Source organism: Danio rerio, chromosome 11, assembly GCF_049306965.1.
Source record: "Danio rerio strain Tuebingen ecotype United States chromosome 11, GRCz12tu, whole genome shotgun sequence".
NCBI lineage: Eukaryota > Metazoa > Chordata > Actinopteri > Cypriniformes > Danionidae > Danio > Danio rerio.
In genome coordinates this window covers 8,333,427-8,349,763 of record NC_133186.1, presented here as the reverse complement: position 1 = coordinate 8,349,763, position 16,337 = coordinate 8,333,427, and the positions used below count along the sequence as shown (strand labels likewise).

General features: G+C 36.0%; 2 protein-coding genes across 7 annotated transcripts; one reads left to right on the top strand and one right to left on the bottom strand.

The window, feature by feature from the left end:
* uox (urate oxidase) lies at nt 1–8,155 on the top strand. Its single transcript, NM_001002332.1, is given in 8 exon segments — nt 1–46; nt 153–365; nt 1,234–1,350; nt 4,119–4,197; nt 4,305–4,488; nt 4,589–4,712; nt 7,674–7,757; nt 8,017–8,155. Coding segments are annotated over 8 exon segments (897 nt in total). The 5' UTR covers nt 1–25; the 3' UTR covers nt 8,092–8,155.
* A 3,288-nt stretch (nt 8,156–11,443) lies between these two features.
* samd13 (sterile alpha motif domain containing 13) lies at nt 11,444–16,273 on the bottom strand. Of its 6 annotated transcripts, none has more exon segments than NM_001076739.2 (5): nt 11,444–12,339; nt 13,970–14,081; nt 15,122–15,164; nt 15,266–15,436; nt 16,153–16,273. In NM_001076739.2, coding segments are annotated over 3 exon segments (294 nt in total). In that variant the 5' UTR covers nt 15,160–15,164; nt 15,266–15,436; nt 16,153–16,273; the 3' UTR covers nt 11,444–12,195.
* Between the last annotated feature and the right edge of the window lie 64 nt (nt 16,274–16,337).

The window sequence follows — 16,337 nt, the reverse complement described above, 5'->3', positions numbered from 1 at the left end:
GTCAGCGGTGACTCCTGAAACAGGCATGGCCACTACCTCAAATCAGGTAAAGAAAGGGACTTTTCATTAAATGTTATGGACACGTTATCAAACTCTCTTTCAAAAGAGAAAGATTTCAGCTGCATTGTTGTTTACTAATGTGTTTCATCTAGAATGTGGAGTTCGTGAGAACCGGCTATGGAAAGAATATGGTTAAAGTTCTTCACATCCGGCGTGAAGGGAACCATCACCATATTATTGAGCTGATTGCAAACGTTCAGTTAACCCTTAAGACCCGCAAAGACTATCTAACAGGAGACAACTCTGACATCATCCCCACTGACACCGTCAAAAACACCGTCCACGCTCTTGCCAAACTAAAAGGGGTAGGCATTTTTATTTGTTTAATGTAACCCTTTTTTCATGGTCAGGTAGGGTAAAGAAAGTGATTCTCAAGGCACGTTTGAACTATGAACTGTCATTTTAGGTCATGTCTGTATAAAATAAAGCACAAGATTTTATATATATATATATATATATATATATATATATATATATATATATATATATATATATATATATATATATATATATATATATATATATATACATACAGTTGAAGTCAGAATTATTAGCCCCCCTGACTTATTAGTGCCCCTGTTTATTTTTTCCCAAATTTCTGTTTAATGGAGGGAAGATTGTTTCAGCACATTCCTAAGCATAATAGTTTTAAAAACATTTCTAATAACGGATTTATTTTAAATTTGCCATGCTGACAGTAAATAATATTTTACTTGATATTTTTCAAGACACTTCTGTACAGTTTAAAGTGACATTTAAAGGCTAAACTAGGTAAATAAGGTGAACTAGGCAGGTTAGGGTAATTAGGCAAGTAATTGTATACGATGGTTTGTTCTGTAGACTATCGAAAAAAAAAAATTGCTTAAAGGGGCTAATAATTTTGTCCCAAAATTGGTTTTTAAAAAATGTAAAACTGCTTTTATTATAGTCGAAATAAAACAAATAAGACTTCCTCCAGAAGAAAAAAATATTATCAGACATACTGTGAAAATTTCCTTGCTCTGTTAAACATCATTTGGGAAATATTAAAAAAAGAAAAAAAAATCAAAAGGGGGCTAATAATTCTGACTTCAACTGTGAGTGTATATATATATATATATATATATATATATATATATATATATATATATATATATATATATAACAAAATGATATATAATTCTTGTCTTGCAGATTAAAAGCATTGAGAGCTTTGCACTGGATATCTGTGAACATTTCCTCACAGCGTTCAATCATGTCACAAGAGTGAAGGTCAACATTGATGAAGTTCCCTGGAAAAGACTGGAAAAGGTGCTGTTACTGCTACACCAAACTACTATATATACAGTACAAAGGCTTTAAAAGTATTTAAGGGTCATTATATGGAGACGTCACTTTTTCTGTCCTTAGCTTTGACAGAAATAAATAAAAATGCTTGTCCTCACAGTGCTTTATTTTGAGGTCAAAAACAGATTTCTACCATTAAAGTAGTAGTTTCCTGGAATTGTGTCACACAGTTTAACAAAAATCTCTCTTTTTTTAAATAAAAATCTCTCTAGTGACCAGTGGCGTAGCGCAAAATGCGGAGGCCCCCCTGCAGGGATCACCGACGGGGCCCCCAGTCGAAGGTGGGGGGGGGGGGGGGTGCTTATACAGAGATATACACATATATCTGTGATCGGGAGTTTTCCTGGATGTTAGTATGCAATTTTTTTTTTTTATGAAAATTATAATTTTACATCACTTTTCTACATTGATGGATCACTGATCGCACGGCCATTCCTGACATAAAGCTTGTGTTTGCGTGTACAGAAATGTATTATTCACCCTCGCTGTTAAATTTGATCTAATCCGTGTCCTGAAACACAGCTCCTCTTCTGCTTTCACTTCTCATACTGACGGAGGGAGCGATTAGTTTGTGAATGAATCTTCGTTATGAACGACTCTTTCACTAACGTTAGCCGACATTAATACACGTTTCTGGCAGCGCGGCATCTCGTTGTCATATTTATTTTGCATTGTTTGCTGATTTTATTCAACAAAACTAGCATAAGCCGAGTATTTAGTGCGAGTTGGAGCTACTTTGACTTATAGTGAATGCAGTAAGTGACTGTTATCATCAATAACGTTACCTGTTTAGCACAAAGTTCAGAACATACAAAAACAGATAAAAACTTAATCTGACCTATGAAGTGTTCTGCCTTTGTGCTTTGTTTTCTTTGTTTGCTCGTTACTACACTCGTAGACAGCGCTAAAGTCCCGCATCTTCACGTAATAATACTGTCCTGACTAGTGCGTTTGAATGACATTTGTCCGGGAAGCACTGTACCAATGTGGCGGCGCTATAGACGCATGCTCAGGGTCCCTATGCGATATCTAGTGTATATATCTATGTCACAAATTGAGGAGCGGTGGAAAATAGGTGGGGTGGATCGACAACGCGGGGAATTCTTCACAAACTAAGGAGCGATCACAAACCGAAAGCCGCGAGAGCGTCAAAGTAGCCAGAAGTCATTCATTTTTTAACGAGAACCGGAGGCGAGAAACAGCGGCGCGTCTTTATTGGCTATGACGCGGTTCGGCGGCAAGCAATCAGAATGAAGTAGTCCACCGCTTAAGAGGTGTTCAGAGCACACAGACCTGTGAACTTTGGTTCCGACCACAGTTGTTCCCAAGAGTTAGATTATTGCGGTTCCTGAATTTTCAATTATTGAAAATCGCGACGACGTGGGGCCCCCTAATCACGCGGGCCCCCCCCGCGGTGCGTGCCCTGCGGGCTCGTCCGCTACGCCACTGCTAGTGACATAATTTGACATATACTTCCTATTTTCTAAAGTTATATGAAGAAAGGTTCATTGTAACACCCCTATCATTTTTAAATATTAGTCATATTTAGCTCATGATTTAATATGAAGCTTTTAATTGGCATCACGTCTTAGGTCACCAAAAAAAAAAAAAAATGAAAAGAAGTAAATTACTTCATTAAGTAGTTCAAATCCTTTAGTTCAATACTATAATTGTCAACACGTTTTTAGATACACTGAAAAAAAAAGAAGATTCCTTGGAATAATTTTTTTTAGGGTAAGTGGTTGTAAAGAATTATTTAGGCTCAATTCAAACAAACAAATCAGGTTGCTCATCATTACTACATTTAATTTGTTTAAATTCAACCCATATACATTGTAGCAATTTTTTTTCAGTGTACCTTGCAGCAGACCTTTTGTAAAAGGCTTTTTTTAATTAAAAATGTCACTGGTGTTACTTTTCTTATGGGTGACACTACTGAATATTGTTGCTTTTCTTACTGGTAATTCCTCGTGTCACTGGTATTTAATTAATTAAAATGTGTCGTGATACATAATACACTCTCTCTCTCTCTCTCTCTCTCTCTCTCTATATATATATATATATATATATATATATATACATACACTTTACAGCTTAAAGTGACATTTAAAGGCTTAACTAGGTTAATTAGGATAACTAGGCAGGTTAGGGTTATTAGGCAAGTGATTGTATATCAGTGGTTTGTTCTGTAGACTATCGGAAAAAAATATATATAGCTTAGAAGGGGCTAATAATTTTGACCTTAAAATGGTTCATAAAAAATTTAACACTTTTTTTTGTTTCTAGCGGAAATAAAACTTCCTTGCTCTGTTAAACATCATTTGGGAAATCTTTTAAAAAGAAAAGCAAAATCAAAAACGGGATAATAATTCTGACTTCAACGCTATAAATATATATATATGCTCAAACTACTTATTTAAAATGAGCTGAATCTACGCAATTCTTGAGGTTTTTATGGTGACAACTGAGTTGTTTTGCAGGAAATTAGAACTACATTTAGAAATAGTTTTGAAACAAATCTTAGCGCTTAACATACAAAATTAAATATGTAGGCTGATGGATGTCTTCAGTGGGGTGTATACAACACTATTTCCTTAAGAGGTGCAAACTTAACAGGCTAGCCAGCTAATCCAGCTAATCAGGCTCCATGGTAAAGGCCCCAGTTTTTAAGTTGTTGTGCAGACTTTCATGTCATTGTGTATAGTTGATTAACACTTGTTTGTGTTTAACAGAATGGAGTTGAGCACAACCATGCTTTCATCCACTGCCCTGAGGCTTTGCGCTTCTGTGAAGCCGAACAATATCTGAGTAGTGAGTACGAATGAGAGAGTCAACAAGTGATAGTGGTCTACTAAGAGAACAACTAGTATTGCTTTATTTCTGCAAATGTATTTATGTTTTTGTTGTGTTTTTCTCAGAGACTCCAGTGGTTCACAGTGGTCTAAAAGACATGAAGGTATTGAAGACTACACAAACTGGATTTGAGGGCTTTTTGCGAGATCGTTTCACCACTCTGACTGATGCAAAAGACAGATTCTTCTGTACTTCTGTCTATGCAAGATGGCGCTACAACACGATAAATGTGGCATTTGACGCTGCATGGTGAATGAAACACTTTAAAACATGCCATAATAAAAAGCAGATCATTTAAATGTGCAATAAATGTTATGCTTTATATGTTTTCTGTGCAATTCCCTTGTAGGAAAGCTGTTAAGGACACCGTCATTCAAAAGTTTGCAGGACCCTACGATCGTGGGGAGTACTCTCCTTCTGTTCAGAAAACTCTCTATGATACACAACTCCTGGTACTTGACAGAATTCCAGAGGTAAGTCAGACTGATGTCTGAAGGCATTGTGTAACTTTTGTTAGTGGTGTTTGAAGAGTTATTCTATTAATATTGTTCATACACTCAGGGGTAATTTTGAGTTTTTATTTGGCCACAACTTTATCTGTTTCCCAGCAAATGTAACTTTTTTTGGTGATAAACCGTATTATGAGACATATTTTGGGAAAATGCTGAGGAAAAACTCAACAAAACACTTTGGGCAAATTTACTACACTTTCGTTATGTTTGTGGCAGTTTTTCCCTATTGATGTCTATTATTATGGTGTGTTCACACTAGACATGGATGAAGCATCAAATGTGAGTAGTTTACATATTAAGTCAATGCAAAGATGCAAATAGACATTCGGCGGTGTGAATGAAGCAACGCGAGTTTTGTGAGTTTGACACGCCGTATTATCCAATCATGAGCTTGCTCTTCTAGGGGCGTGATTATGACGTAATGCTTGTTGTTGGCACCCCTAGGGGAAATAGTGGGAAAACGGGTCCACCCCTGCAATCGAGTCCACTTAGGACTGCTAAGGTATCGTCTGTGGTGAATGCCTGATCAAAAGCTATTATTGTGATACCTTGTTGTGTGGTTAATCAGAGCTGTGTTAGCTTGTAGCCAGAAGGCTAACATAATGGGAATGATTCTGCTAGCACATAAGCTAACTGGTCAAACTAAACAATATAAAAGATATATAATGTAATTTAATATTAAAAAATGCTCATTTTCATAGCCCATGCATGCCTTTAATTATACATAAGTAATCAAAAGGATCAATATAACGCTTATACATGCCATTTTAATGGTGAAATGAAATAGTCACGCTTTTTCATTCATTCATTTTCTTGTCGGCTTAGTCCTTCTATTAATCCGGGGTCGCCACAGCAGAATGAACTGCCAACTTATCCAGCATATTTTTACGCAGCGGATGCCCTTCCAGCTGCAACTCATCTCTGGGAAACATCCACACACTCATTCATACACACACTATAACACTACGGATAATTTAGCCTACCCAATTCACCTGTACCACATGTCTTTGGACTGTTGGGGAAACCAGAGCACCTGAAAGAAACCCACGCGATCGCAGGGAGAACATGCAAATTCCACACAAAAACACCAACTGAGCCGAGCCGAGGTTCGAACCAGCGACCTTCACTACCTACTGCGCCATTGCGTCGCCAGTCACGCTTTTTACATTCTATAAATTATTAACGTGATTTTATATACTGTACTTTATAATTAGCCACTACAAACTATACCTATTACAATTCAAGCAAAACAATATGATCACTCGTGGTCCTATAGGCAGACTCAATTCTCAGGGGGGAATCTATTTCTCATGACACCAGACCACAGTTCATTAAACTTGGCTCCGCTCAGTCTGAATCACCGCTGAAAGCTTTCATCATCCAGGTACAGTTTCTGGAGGAGTTGATGAACTCACAGAGCTGGATGCACCTCGGAAAGGATCTGGTGGAATCAGACACAGCGCCGAACTAATTGATGCTGTTTTTTAGCCTTCCTGAAGCACATAAACACAGCTACTCTCTTAATAAAATCCATGTTAACCATTTAGCAACAAAGTTACATCTGCGGTCACACAGGGCTTTTCCTCCCATAGACTTCCATTCATATGCACGCGAATGCATCAGACCGGAAACGCAGGGTCATGCGTCAATTTTCGCAGGTTGCTGCGGTGCAACGTTCAAGCTTGGTGAACTCTGACCTGTGAAATCACATCACTTGACTGCGTGAGATCAATTGAGGATCAAAACATGACATCTCTGGACAGAAATTTAAAACATGGATCAATCGCTCGCTTTTTTCAATGCCTAATAAGCTTGTTAAAACCCGCCCCTTTTCGCAGCGCCGTACGTAAGAATTTCGCGCATACAAACTCTAGCGTGACTGTAGCTTAAGGAAGGGGTGTCCAAAACTCGGTCCTGGAGGGTCGGCCTATTTTAGTTCCAACCCTAATTAAACACACCTGAACCTAATCAAGCTCTTTCTAGGTGAACTACAAACTTCCAGGCAGGTGTGTTAAAGTAAGTTGGAGCTAAACTACGCAGGACACCGGCTCTCCTGGACAGAGTTTGGACACCCCTGGTTTAAGGAAACCGATTGCTATGAACCATGTGTGTTCAAAAACTAATCCTTATGTGTACTGTGAACATTTCAGTTGAAGTAATGAGATAATTAGTTAGCAGCAGGTGTACATTATTAATGCTCAATCAACACGGAGGCTGCGTCCAAAATCGCCTACTACTCAGTAAGTACTGCATTTAAATTTAAACCTACTACTCGGCCATTAGAAAAGTATGTTCTATACAGTATGAATGTGAAAAGTATGAATGGAATTCGGACGTACTACATCCGCCATTTTGTCGTGGTCACGTAACCTACCTGCATCAGTTGCGTCACTTCACTCCCATTCATGAATTCTCTCAAGGGGCATCATGAGATAGCACAGCGTGCATTGGATGCGCACTTCAGAATCTCGCCGGAAGTAGTAGGTCATCCAGGTCACTTCTTGCATACTGACTTTCGAATTCTATGAATTTGGACATACTACTCGGCTCACATACTGATTTTAGCGTACTGTATAGTATAGAAGTATTCAGTTTCAGACGCAGCCTGAGTTCAAAACTCTAGAAGAAGTAACTTCCAGAAAATTTTGAGATAACTGTGCTCCTTTCAATTGATAAATCTGACTATTGGGTTTTACAGTGCTGTTGGGAAGAAGTATATAACGAAAGGTACAGGCCACATGGATATAACGAAAATGGAATGAATTTAAACAATACACAAGGGTTAAGAATTGAATACTGTACACAACCCTTTATGGATGTCCTTGAAGGACTTACTGGTTTATTATATAACTTAATTTTATACAAACGAAGTAGAAAGTCTTATTTAAATGTCATTTTTGAAATGATGTATTGTCATTACAGGTTGAGGAAATTGAGATAATTATGCCGAACCAGCATTATTTTGTCATCGACATGACAAAAATAGGACTCTCGAACAAGGATGAGGTGAGTGAAATTTACAAAAAGCGTAAGTGACATGCACGTCATCAGTTCAGATTGATTTGAACTTCTATTAAAAGTCCAAAGATTTCAGGCTTTGACAATGGCCTTTAGGGCTGCCCCTCTTTAGAATGACTTTATTGCTAGATTTCTAAAAACCACACACATATGACCATAACGAATGTTTTTCCCATTTCACCTTAGAATATAATGGATATGTGGAGTATTATTTTCTAAGTATTACATGTACATATATATCTTTCAGGTTTATCTTCCTCTTGATAATCCATCAGGAAACATCACAGGCACTGTGTGCAGAAAACCACGAGCCAGAATGTGAAGACAAGCAACCTCCACGAACCAGACATCTCATGTACACAAATCAAATAAAGTATATGATGCAATCTAGCATGGTCAGTCGTCTACATTTCAACAAACAAAATTTGAAGAATTATTAATAGTTTTATTTATCACACTAAGAAAAACATTTTTGAAAATAAAACAATAAATTGAGATGAAAACATTGCCCTATATGTGGGATTAACACACATTGATATCTTGAGAAAATCCAAAATTTCCACAGAAATGTGTATGTTTAGACTTTACAGTGTCTTTTTTTTTTTTAAAGGTGAAGTTTGTAAGTTTGACATCCAGTGGCTGAACTAGGTATTGCACACCTGGATCAAAACACATTTTCACTCAGTTCCTATATCCAGCTGCAGACCCACACACGTTTTACATATGATCTAGGCAGGGGCGAACCATTTATGATTAATGACATATCAGTCTTCTACTTTTTCTTGCTTAACGACGACTAATTGTTTAGGAGCAATATCGCCATCTGTATTTCACAACTTTAGGGTTTCCAATGCACACACACACAGTTGAAGTCAGAATTATTAGCACCCTGAATTGTACAATTTCTGTTTATTTTAACACATGTTTTTTTTTTCTCAACACATTTCTAAACATAATACTTTTAATTTCTTCTAATAACTGATTTATATAATCTTTGTTATGATGACAGTAAATAATATTTTACTATATATATTTTTAAGACACTTTTATCCAGCTTATAGGGCCATTTAAAGGCTTAACTGGGTTAATTAGGTAGGTTAGGGTAATAAGTTATTGTATAATGATGGTTTGTTTTGTAGAAAATATATATAGCTTAAAGCAAACCATCACTGGGAAACATCCATACACACTCAATCACACACACACACACACACACTATGGTCAATTTTAGCTTACCCAATTCACCTATAGCGCATGTCTTTGGATTTGTGGGGGAAACCGACGCAAGCATCCCAGTGCGCCACAATGTCACCTATTATATATGTATATATAAACAGTGAATTAGTTTGTTTTACTATACTTGTTGCAGCAATTACCACAAATTACGAGTACTTTATGGTTTAAAAACAATGTATTACTTTCTATAAATTACTAAAGTATTTAATGTGGGGAAAAAATAATTTGAAAATAAAATACTAGTCAATCTATGTAGTAAAAAATTAATATAGTGTTATACATTTATTAAATGTAAGAAGATTTGTATTAAATGTAAAGTACTATATACATATTACCCCGCTATTATTTCCTTCATTATAGTGGATCTATAATATAAATTAAACCTGTCCAATTTAGATTTTTTATATATCTTTGAAAAATGTTTCAGCAAAGCCAGCCAAAGAGTGCTATACTGACCTGCTACACTGACTCTGTCAGATAAACATTGCCTGATCATCTATAATGACTGATAGAAAACTGTTCAGTCTATTATATTGAATGACCATCAACGTTCCCTATTCGCCCATCTCGATTTGTGTTCATATTTGTAAAATAGTATACACTATTGTCTATTTTTTACACCATTTTTATTAACACTATATGTAAAAATATATTGATGACGAGGTCCGAGATGACGTTAATAACATTAACATCCACCATAACCATATATGGTTTGCCCCTGCCTAGCTCTTGTGTGCTGGATTGTGAGGGTCTGCAGTTGGATATTAATGACCTCCGAGAGTTCAAGCAAGCGTTTTGCCAGATTGACGTGAGTGTGCCTGACCATTGAGCCTAAAGGGTAAATTGAACTGTTTTCTAACTAAAAGCAATGGCAAGCCACCGAAGAAGTATTTTCCATATTATAGGATAAGGATTATAAGATAAGGATTTCAGTCCTAACCAACATCTGACATTTATATTGTAGAAATGGCTTCTATTTCTCACTGGTGAACAACAGGATAAACTGATCACCTCAGGGACACCTCATGTAATTTATTCAGTGTTAAATGCTAATAATGCGAGTTTAAATGCCATTTTAAATGACATGTATTGCCATATACTGAAAGCAGCAGCAGATACCTCAGATGTTACAAATAAAATAAAACATTTAAAATTGAACTTTAGAACTGCGTCCGAGCAAGCCAACACATATCAGTGACTCAGCACCTACATTTAATAATGTTAGCAAGGTTTCATATGTTTTAATAACCACCTCATGTGGAACTCTGAATCTGCGTCTCATTTCTGAGTCTGTTACTGTCCACCAGAAGTCGCATTTCAGTTGCAAATGCATAAAAAGGGACCAAAACAAAGACAGCCATTCCAGCACGTAACACACATTTTCAAAGCAGAATATCTGAATTTAGCATTGTTTTTTCAAAAACCAAGTATGTTAACTTAGCATGTTAAATATCTGCAAACGTTATGGTATTTTCATGTTTTAAAATAGTAAAAACCTACATAACGCACTTTTAATTCAAGTTGGATTTAATGTTTGAGTTTTTAACCATGATTATCTTTAGCTTCATAACCTTAAAGTAGAGATATAAACAAAAAATAGTGTCAGATAATAGATAAACAATAATATCAAATATACTCAAATACCACACATGCAAAGGAAATAAAAACAGCACTTCAGTGTTTCCTCTAGGATTTTTTCAAGCTGTGGCGGCAGACTCTGTTGGCCATTTTACACAGATCTACCACTACATGTGGCGTTATTTTATTGACAAATTTCATGGGCACAGTATTAAGTCAAGATCGCATTCTTGTAATAGCCTATGAGCATGTCAATCTCTGCTTGAGCGCCGATTTCCTCTGTGCACAAAACTAACTGCGCACCCTCAAATATACGCTGCTCAAGTGCACATTTTCTTGCACGTCCTCAAATAAGAAGTGTGATTTAGTGCGTTCATGTACCGAGCATGTCTCAACATTTATTAGATTTGCTAGGAATGTCTCCGATAGATTTGCGGAGCGGACCACGGCATTAATGCGCCTTGAAGTAAAGTGAAAAGGCTATAAACTCTAGCAAGATAAAGTCACAGACCTTTATCTATAATTAAAGTATAATTATTAAACTGTGTTCATCATAACTGAAAGCTACGCTGTGTTTGCTGGTCACGCACCTGTCAGTCAAGTCAGTCAGCACGCAACCTTAAAGGGTTAAACAGAACGCACAGCACTACTACGGTCACAGAAAAGTTTGCACTGTTATTATTAACTTACCTTTTCATACGTTTACAGTGCGATTTTAACCTGCTATTTAAAAAACGACCAAATCTTTTTAAATAGAAGCTGTAATGTAGCCGTGGTGGGATGAATTTTGGTGTGGCGCCCCGCCATGGAAGAATGAATGTAGCGGAAACCATGCACTTCAATAACAATCAAGAAGTCGATTTTTTTCAGCAATCTGAAAAAGCACCATTTATTGCAGGCTACACTCACATTCGTTTCACCTTTTTAAAACACCCTGTATCACAAGCTGCTTCAGAGTCGCAGCGTCTATCTGTCAACAACAACAATTCACCAATCCATTAGGAATCACACTGTTAGTTACAGAATTAAATAAATAAACAGAATTTATAACAGCACAAAGGCCTGTCATCCCGGCAGCATTCCTGCAAACAAACCCGTCATCCGTTGAGCCTTTATAGCTGTAAACCACAGCAAATCTATCATTTTCAGAACATCCGATCAGTTTGTATATCAACAGATTGTTAAAAACTGGAAAAAACAAAAAGGAAAGCAACCACCAACAAACCCATCAAATCAACTGTGACATGAATGTCCCTCTTCAATTAAACTTCATCACGCGTTACACTGAAACATCTTTAAGGGTCGAGTTTCATTTTTTTTTTTCTCCAATTTTACATCACAGTTCACTTTTATTAAACTAAGAATTTAACCTTAAAAGCAATAATGAATTATATACAAGCACACAAAATCAAAACCCGAACGAACACACTATTAAACAAAGGTAAAGTGAAAACAGTAAGTGTGCCTGTAATGCTGAACGAGGCAAAAAAAAGCAATAATTCACCATGTGTGTGTGTGTGTGTTTTTCTTCAAGATGCATCAAATGTGTGTTAGTTTTGTCTGCAGTTACCCTGCTGTGATTGTCTTCCGTGTGTCCACGCAGCGGCAGCGGCTACGAGACGTTACTTTTTAAGTGTTGGGTTTGGAGAGGCTTGACATGATACTCGTATATCTTCAGTGCAGGACCCAGTTTTATCGAAAGTCCGGTCAGAACGTCGTTACGAGTCATTAATAAAAGGGATTTGCCGTCGATTTCCTGTAGGAAAGCAGACGTTTATTAGAACAGGCATTAAGATAAAAGCAATAACTAATGTATTTTAATTTGATGTCTGAGTCAATTATATAACTTAAAACTACTGTATTAAAAACAACATTTTTAGATTGAACCTATTGTTGACAAACTATAAAGAGCTTCATTTTTTCCACACTTTTTTATGTTACAGCCTTATTCTAAAATTAATTAAATTCATTTCATTTCATTTCCTCAAAATTCTCCACACAATACCCCATAATGACAAAGTGAAAAAATAGTTTTTGAAATTGTTGCTAATTAATTCAAAATAAAAAACCTGAAAAAAACTGACCTGGGAGGCCAGTCAAATCCAGCTTAAACCAGGCTGGTCAAGCTGGTTTTAGCTGGATTTAGCTAGTCATTTTCCAGGCTGACCAGCTAAGACCAGGCCAGAAATGGCTGGAAACCAGCCTGGAAATAGCCAAAACCCCTCTAAAACCAGCATGGTTGACCAGCTAAAACCAGCCTAGGCTGGTTTAAGCTGGATTTTTCAGCAGGAAACATATTATAGCATTTTATTCTTTATAAGAGTCAAAAACGTACATACAGCACCTTTAAAGAAAAAGGCTCATTTTACAACTGCCCAACAAGAGTTAAACAGTTGAATTTGACCCTTTATGAATCCATTAACTCAATCTCCATGTCAGGTGGAAGCACTTTTAGCTTAGCCTAGCATAAATCATTGAATCAGAATCATTTTGGAAAGTTGCTATTTTTTAGCTCGATATGACCAGGAACTAGACTTCTATTCTACTGTAATAATCAATAAACTTATACCAGCCGTACCATGGCTGCAGCACACGCAGTGAAATTACGCTTGAAAATAGTCCCCAGATAAATCGGTAACAGCTCAATATTAATGCACCTGTCATTACAGAATGAGAGTACAGTTCCAATTTTATCACCCTAGACTATGTCTTCAAGGTTTTAGTAAACAATGTAACAACAGAAGAGTCAAGATATATTGATACAAGATATATACAAGATGCTAATAGATTAATTAGACTATTAGTTTTGTCTTATGCTAAGCTAAGCTAAAAGTGTTCCTGGCAGACAAACAGATCAGCTGAACAGATTTAAAAAAATGGTAAAACCCAACTGTTCAACTCTAGGGGGATGGTAAAATGGGGCTATTTTTAAAAAACGTATAGTGTTCCTTTAACAGTGGAAAATTTGGATAGCTTCATAAAACTGTTAACATATTTCAGACATCTAGCTGTCAGTTTCAAACAAAACTGTCAGTGTATGAAACACATAACCTGTGTGGCAACAGACTTGTCATTAATTATTACAAATGTTCTTAAAATGGTAGCTGTGTGGTAAAGTGTGCCAGATGTTTCAGTGTAACTGAGCCAGCGGGTCGACCAATAATAAATAACATAAACTTATTATACAGACATGTAAATGCAAGTCATGATGCGACATTAGCACAAACATTAGCGCATGATTATCACATACAGTACAATAAATACACACATTTGATCAAACTTAACTGAAAAATAATAAAGAATTTAAAGTATCCAACTTAATTATCAATAAATATACTTGCCATAAAGACTTTTGAAGATATTATGAATATGATTATGAGCTCTACCTGATCCTGGAAAGCGTTGGCTTGCTCCTCAAACCCTGTCGCTTTAAAATAATTGACCACATCCGCTACGGCCCAGTGGGCTGGATCAGTAAGCTGCCCATTCTCCACAGAACTATTTAGGAAGAGAAAAATCTTTAAATGATACCCCAATTTGATTTAATCAAAGACTGAATGCCTATACAATCCACAAGATATATGGTATGACTTTATTTGGCTTAAAATCGCAGTTATAAGCATCCCTTAAAATCCACATGAACCATTTTTTTGTATTGTGACGCAGTTCCTAATTTAACTGAACTTGATCGTGGCTTGTTTTTCTACAGCAAACTGATTGGATGTAGTAAAGTAGGCATTTCATTCTGAAAGATCAGGAAAAGTGATTTTCAGTAGAGTTATTATAACCTAACATATGTAATCTGACACATGGAAACAAAAAACTTCACACAAAAATTGTGTAAAAAGTGAAAGACCATCAAAACATTATACAGCAGCTTATGTTAAGTGGCAGAGGATGATAAAAGTAGATTTTTTGCACTGTGCTCGAATGTCTACAAATTTTTTATTTAAATTATTTAAACGTGAACAGATCAAACTTAATTTTCCCTGTTCCCTATCTTCAGAGGTTGTGAATCAGTAGGTCGTGTGCACGACTTCGGGCACTGACGAGCTTAGTGTACTATACATTTGGACACTGAGGGTCTCCAGAGGACAACCTTTTTGTACAACATCAACAACTTTTTAAAAGTACATTCTAGATAAATAATTACATTTTTCATATACTAACAACATGTTTTTCATAAATAGTCTGTGTTGTGAGAAAATGCAGCTCGTTTCATTAATTTGTTTGCTATATTTGAAAATGCAGCGAATTATTATTATTATTTTTTTTAAGTGTTTGCGATTGTAAGGATTTGCAGCACGTGTGCTGTCAAACAGATGAAGATCTTTTCTTTATTTACTGGCATTTTTTGTAATTGCATGTGTGTTCCTAAATTGCAGAATGTGTAAAGGGACAATTAAAACGAAGTGCAACAAGCCTTTCATTTAAAATCCTTAAAAAAAAAAAAAAAAAAAAACAATAACCCCCAGCATTTAAACAATAAGTATTGAAGATTTATTAGAGACTATCATAATGATATAACATAAACTTACTTTTTGGTCTCCACTGAACCATTTTCCTTGGTTTCCATGACTGCTGAATAACACACAAAAAATAAGAAAAAAAATTAATCACTTAAAAAAACAACCAATAACACCATATTTATTCATTTCAACAACAACTCGACTATCGCTCACCTGTTTGTCAGAAAGATGAGGCTGCTCTATTCCATTAAAGGTGTTCTATCCTCTTGTGCTGCTCATGCCATCTTCTTCAGTCTCCCGCTGTGCCAAACTGACCCCATTGTCAATAAACATGTATAGTAGACCTCCAAGTTTATGAATAATTGTTGTGGTAGCTGCAAAACACTAATAGACACGTATTACTACAAGGAAATTGATCAAAAACTCATTCAGTAAACTGACGTTTTTTAACAATGCAATCTATCAATTGAGTAAACCAAATTTTGAAACCACAAAAAAACCCTAGAGAATAACAAGTATTATAATCTATACTAGTACTTATTAGCTATGTTTATACAAATAAAGAACGTTATTTTAAAGTAAAAAGATTTCCACTTCGCCAAAATATTAAAACCAAAGAGAACTGCTGACATTTTAAGATGTAACTTAACGTTAAGCGGTTTGCTTCACAACGGAGCTGGTTTGACAGGTTCAGCGTCAATGAAGAAAAACACGATATACAAAATGACAGCCATCGCTAGTAACACATAGAAAAGCTGTTCAATTAATTATAAATCATCCAATATTTTTGTAAGCAAAGTTTACTTGATTTTTAATCATTTACCGTAGCTTTCGAAATACATATTTACAACAAGACTAAATGTAACTAATGACGGAAGCTGCAATCTGACAGGCTAAACAAGAGTAGCCTAAAATACAATCGAAACATAAATTTTGTATTTTACAAGTGTTTTAATGACGAATTAAATAATGTGACGATTAATAAAGCAGATGATAAACTCATTAGCTTGCTAGCTTTCATTAACTGAACATTTATTCCATTTACCGTTTTCCAAAGAAAACACAATCAACATTTTAAACAGTTTGGATGAAAATCTTACCAATTTTTTTAGATGTTTTATGTAGATGGTGTTAATATTACTGGTTGAAGATCATTGATACAATATTACGCTTTTTTCCAGTACAATCCAACAAATGCAGACGCAGGGGTTCATGGGTAATGTAGTCTAGAACGATGGGAAATGTAGTTGGTCACAAGCGTGAGCTACTCGTTTAACCTACTTCC

Excerpts from the sequence above, each read along its gene's own strand:
- samd13 (XM_009305815.3), bottom strand. The coding sequence starts at position 15,159 with ATGGAAACCAAGGAAAATGGTTCAGTGGAGACCAAAAA. Across the intron at positions 14,082-15,121 it reads GGTTCAGTGGAGACCAAAAA|TTCTGTGGAGAATGGGCAGC; the intron begins GTAAGTTTATGT and ends CTTCCTAAATAG. Across the intron at positions 12,340-13,969 it reads CCAACGCTTTCCAGGATCAG|GAAATCGACGGCAAATCCCT; the intron begins GTAGAGCTCATA and ends GCTTTCCTACAG.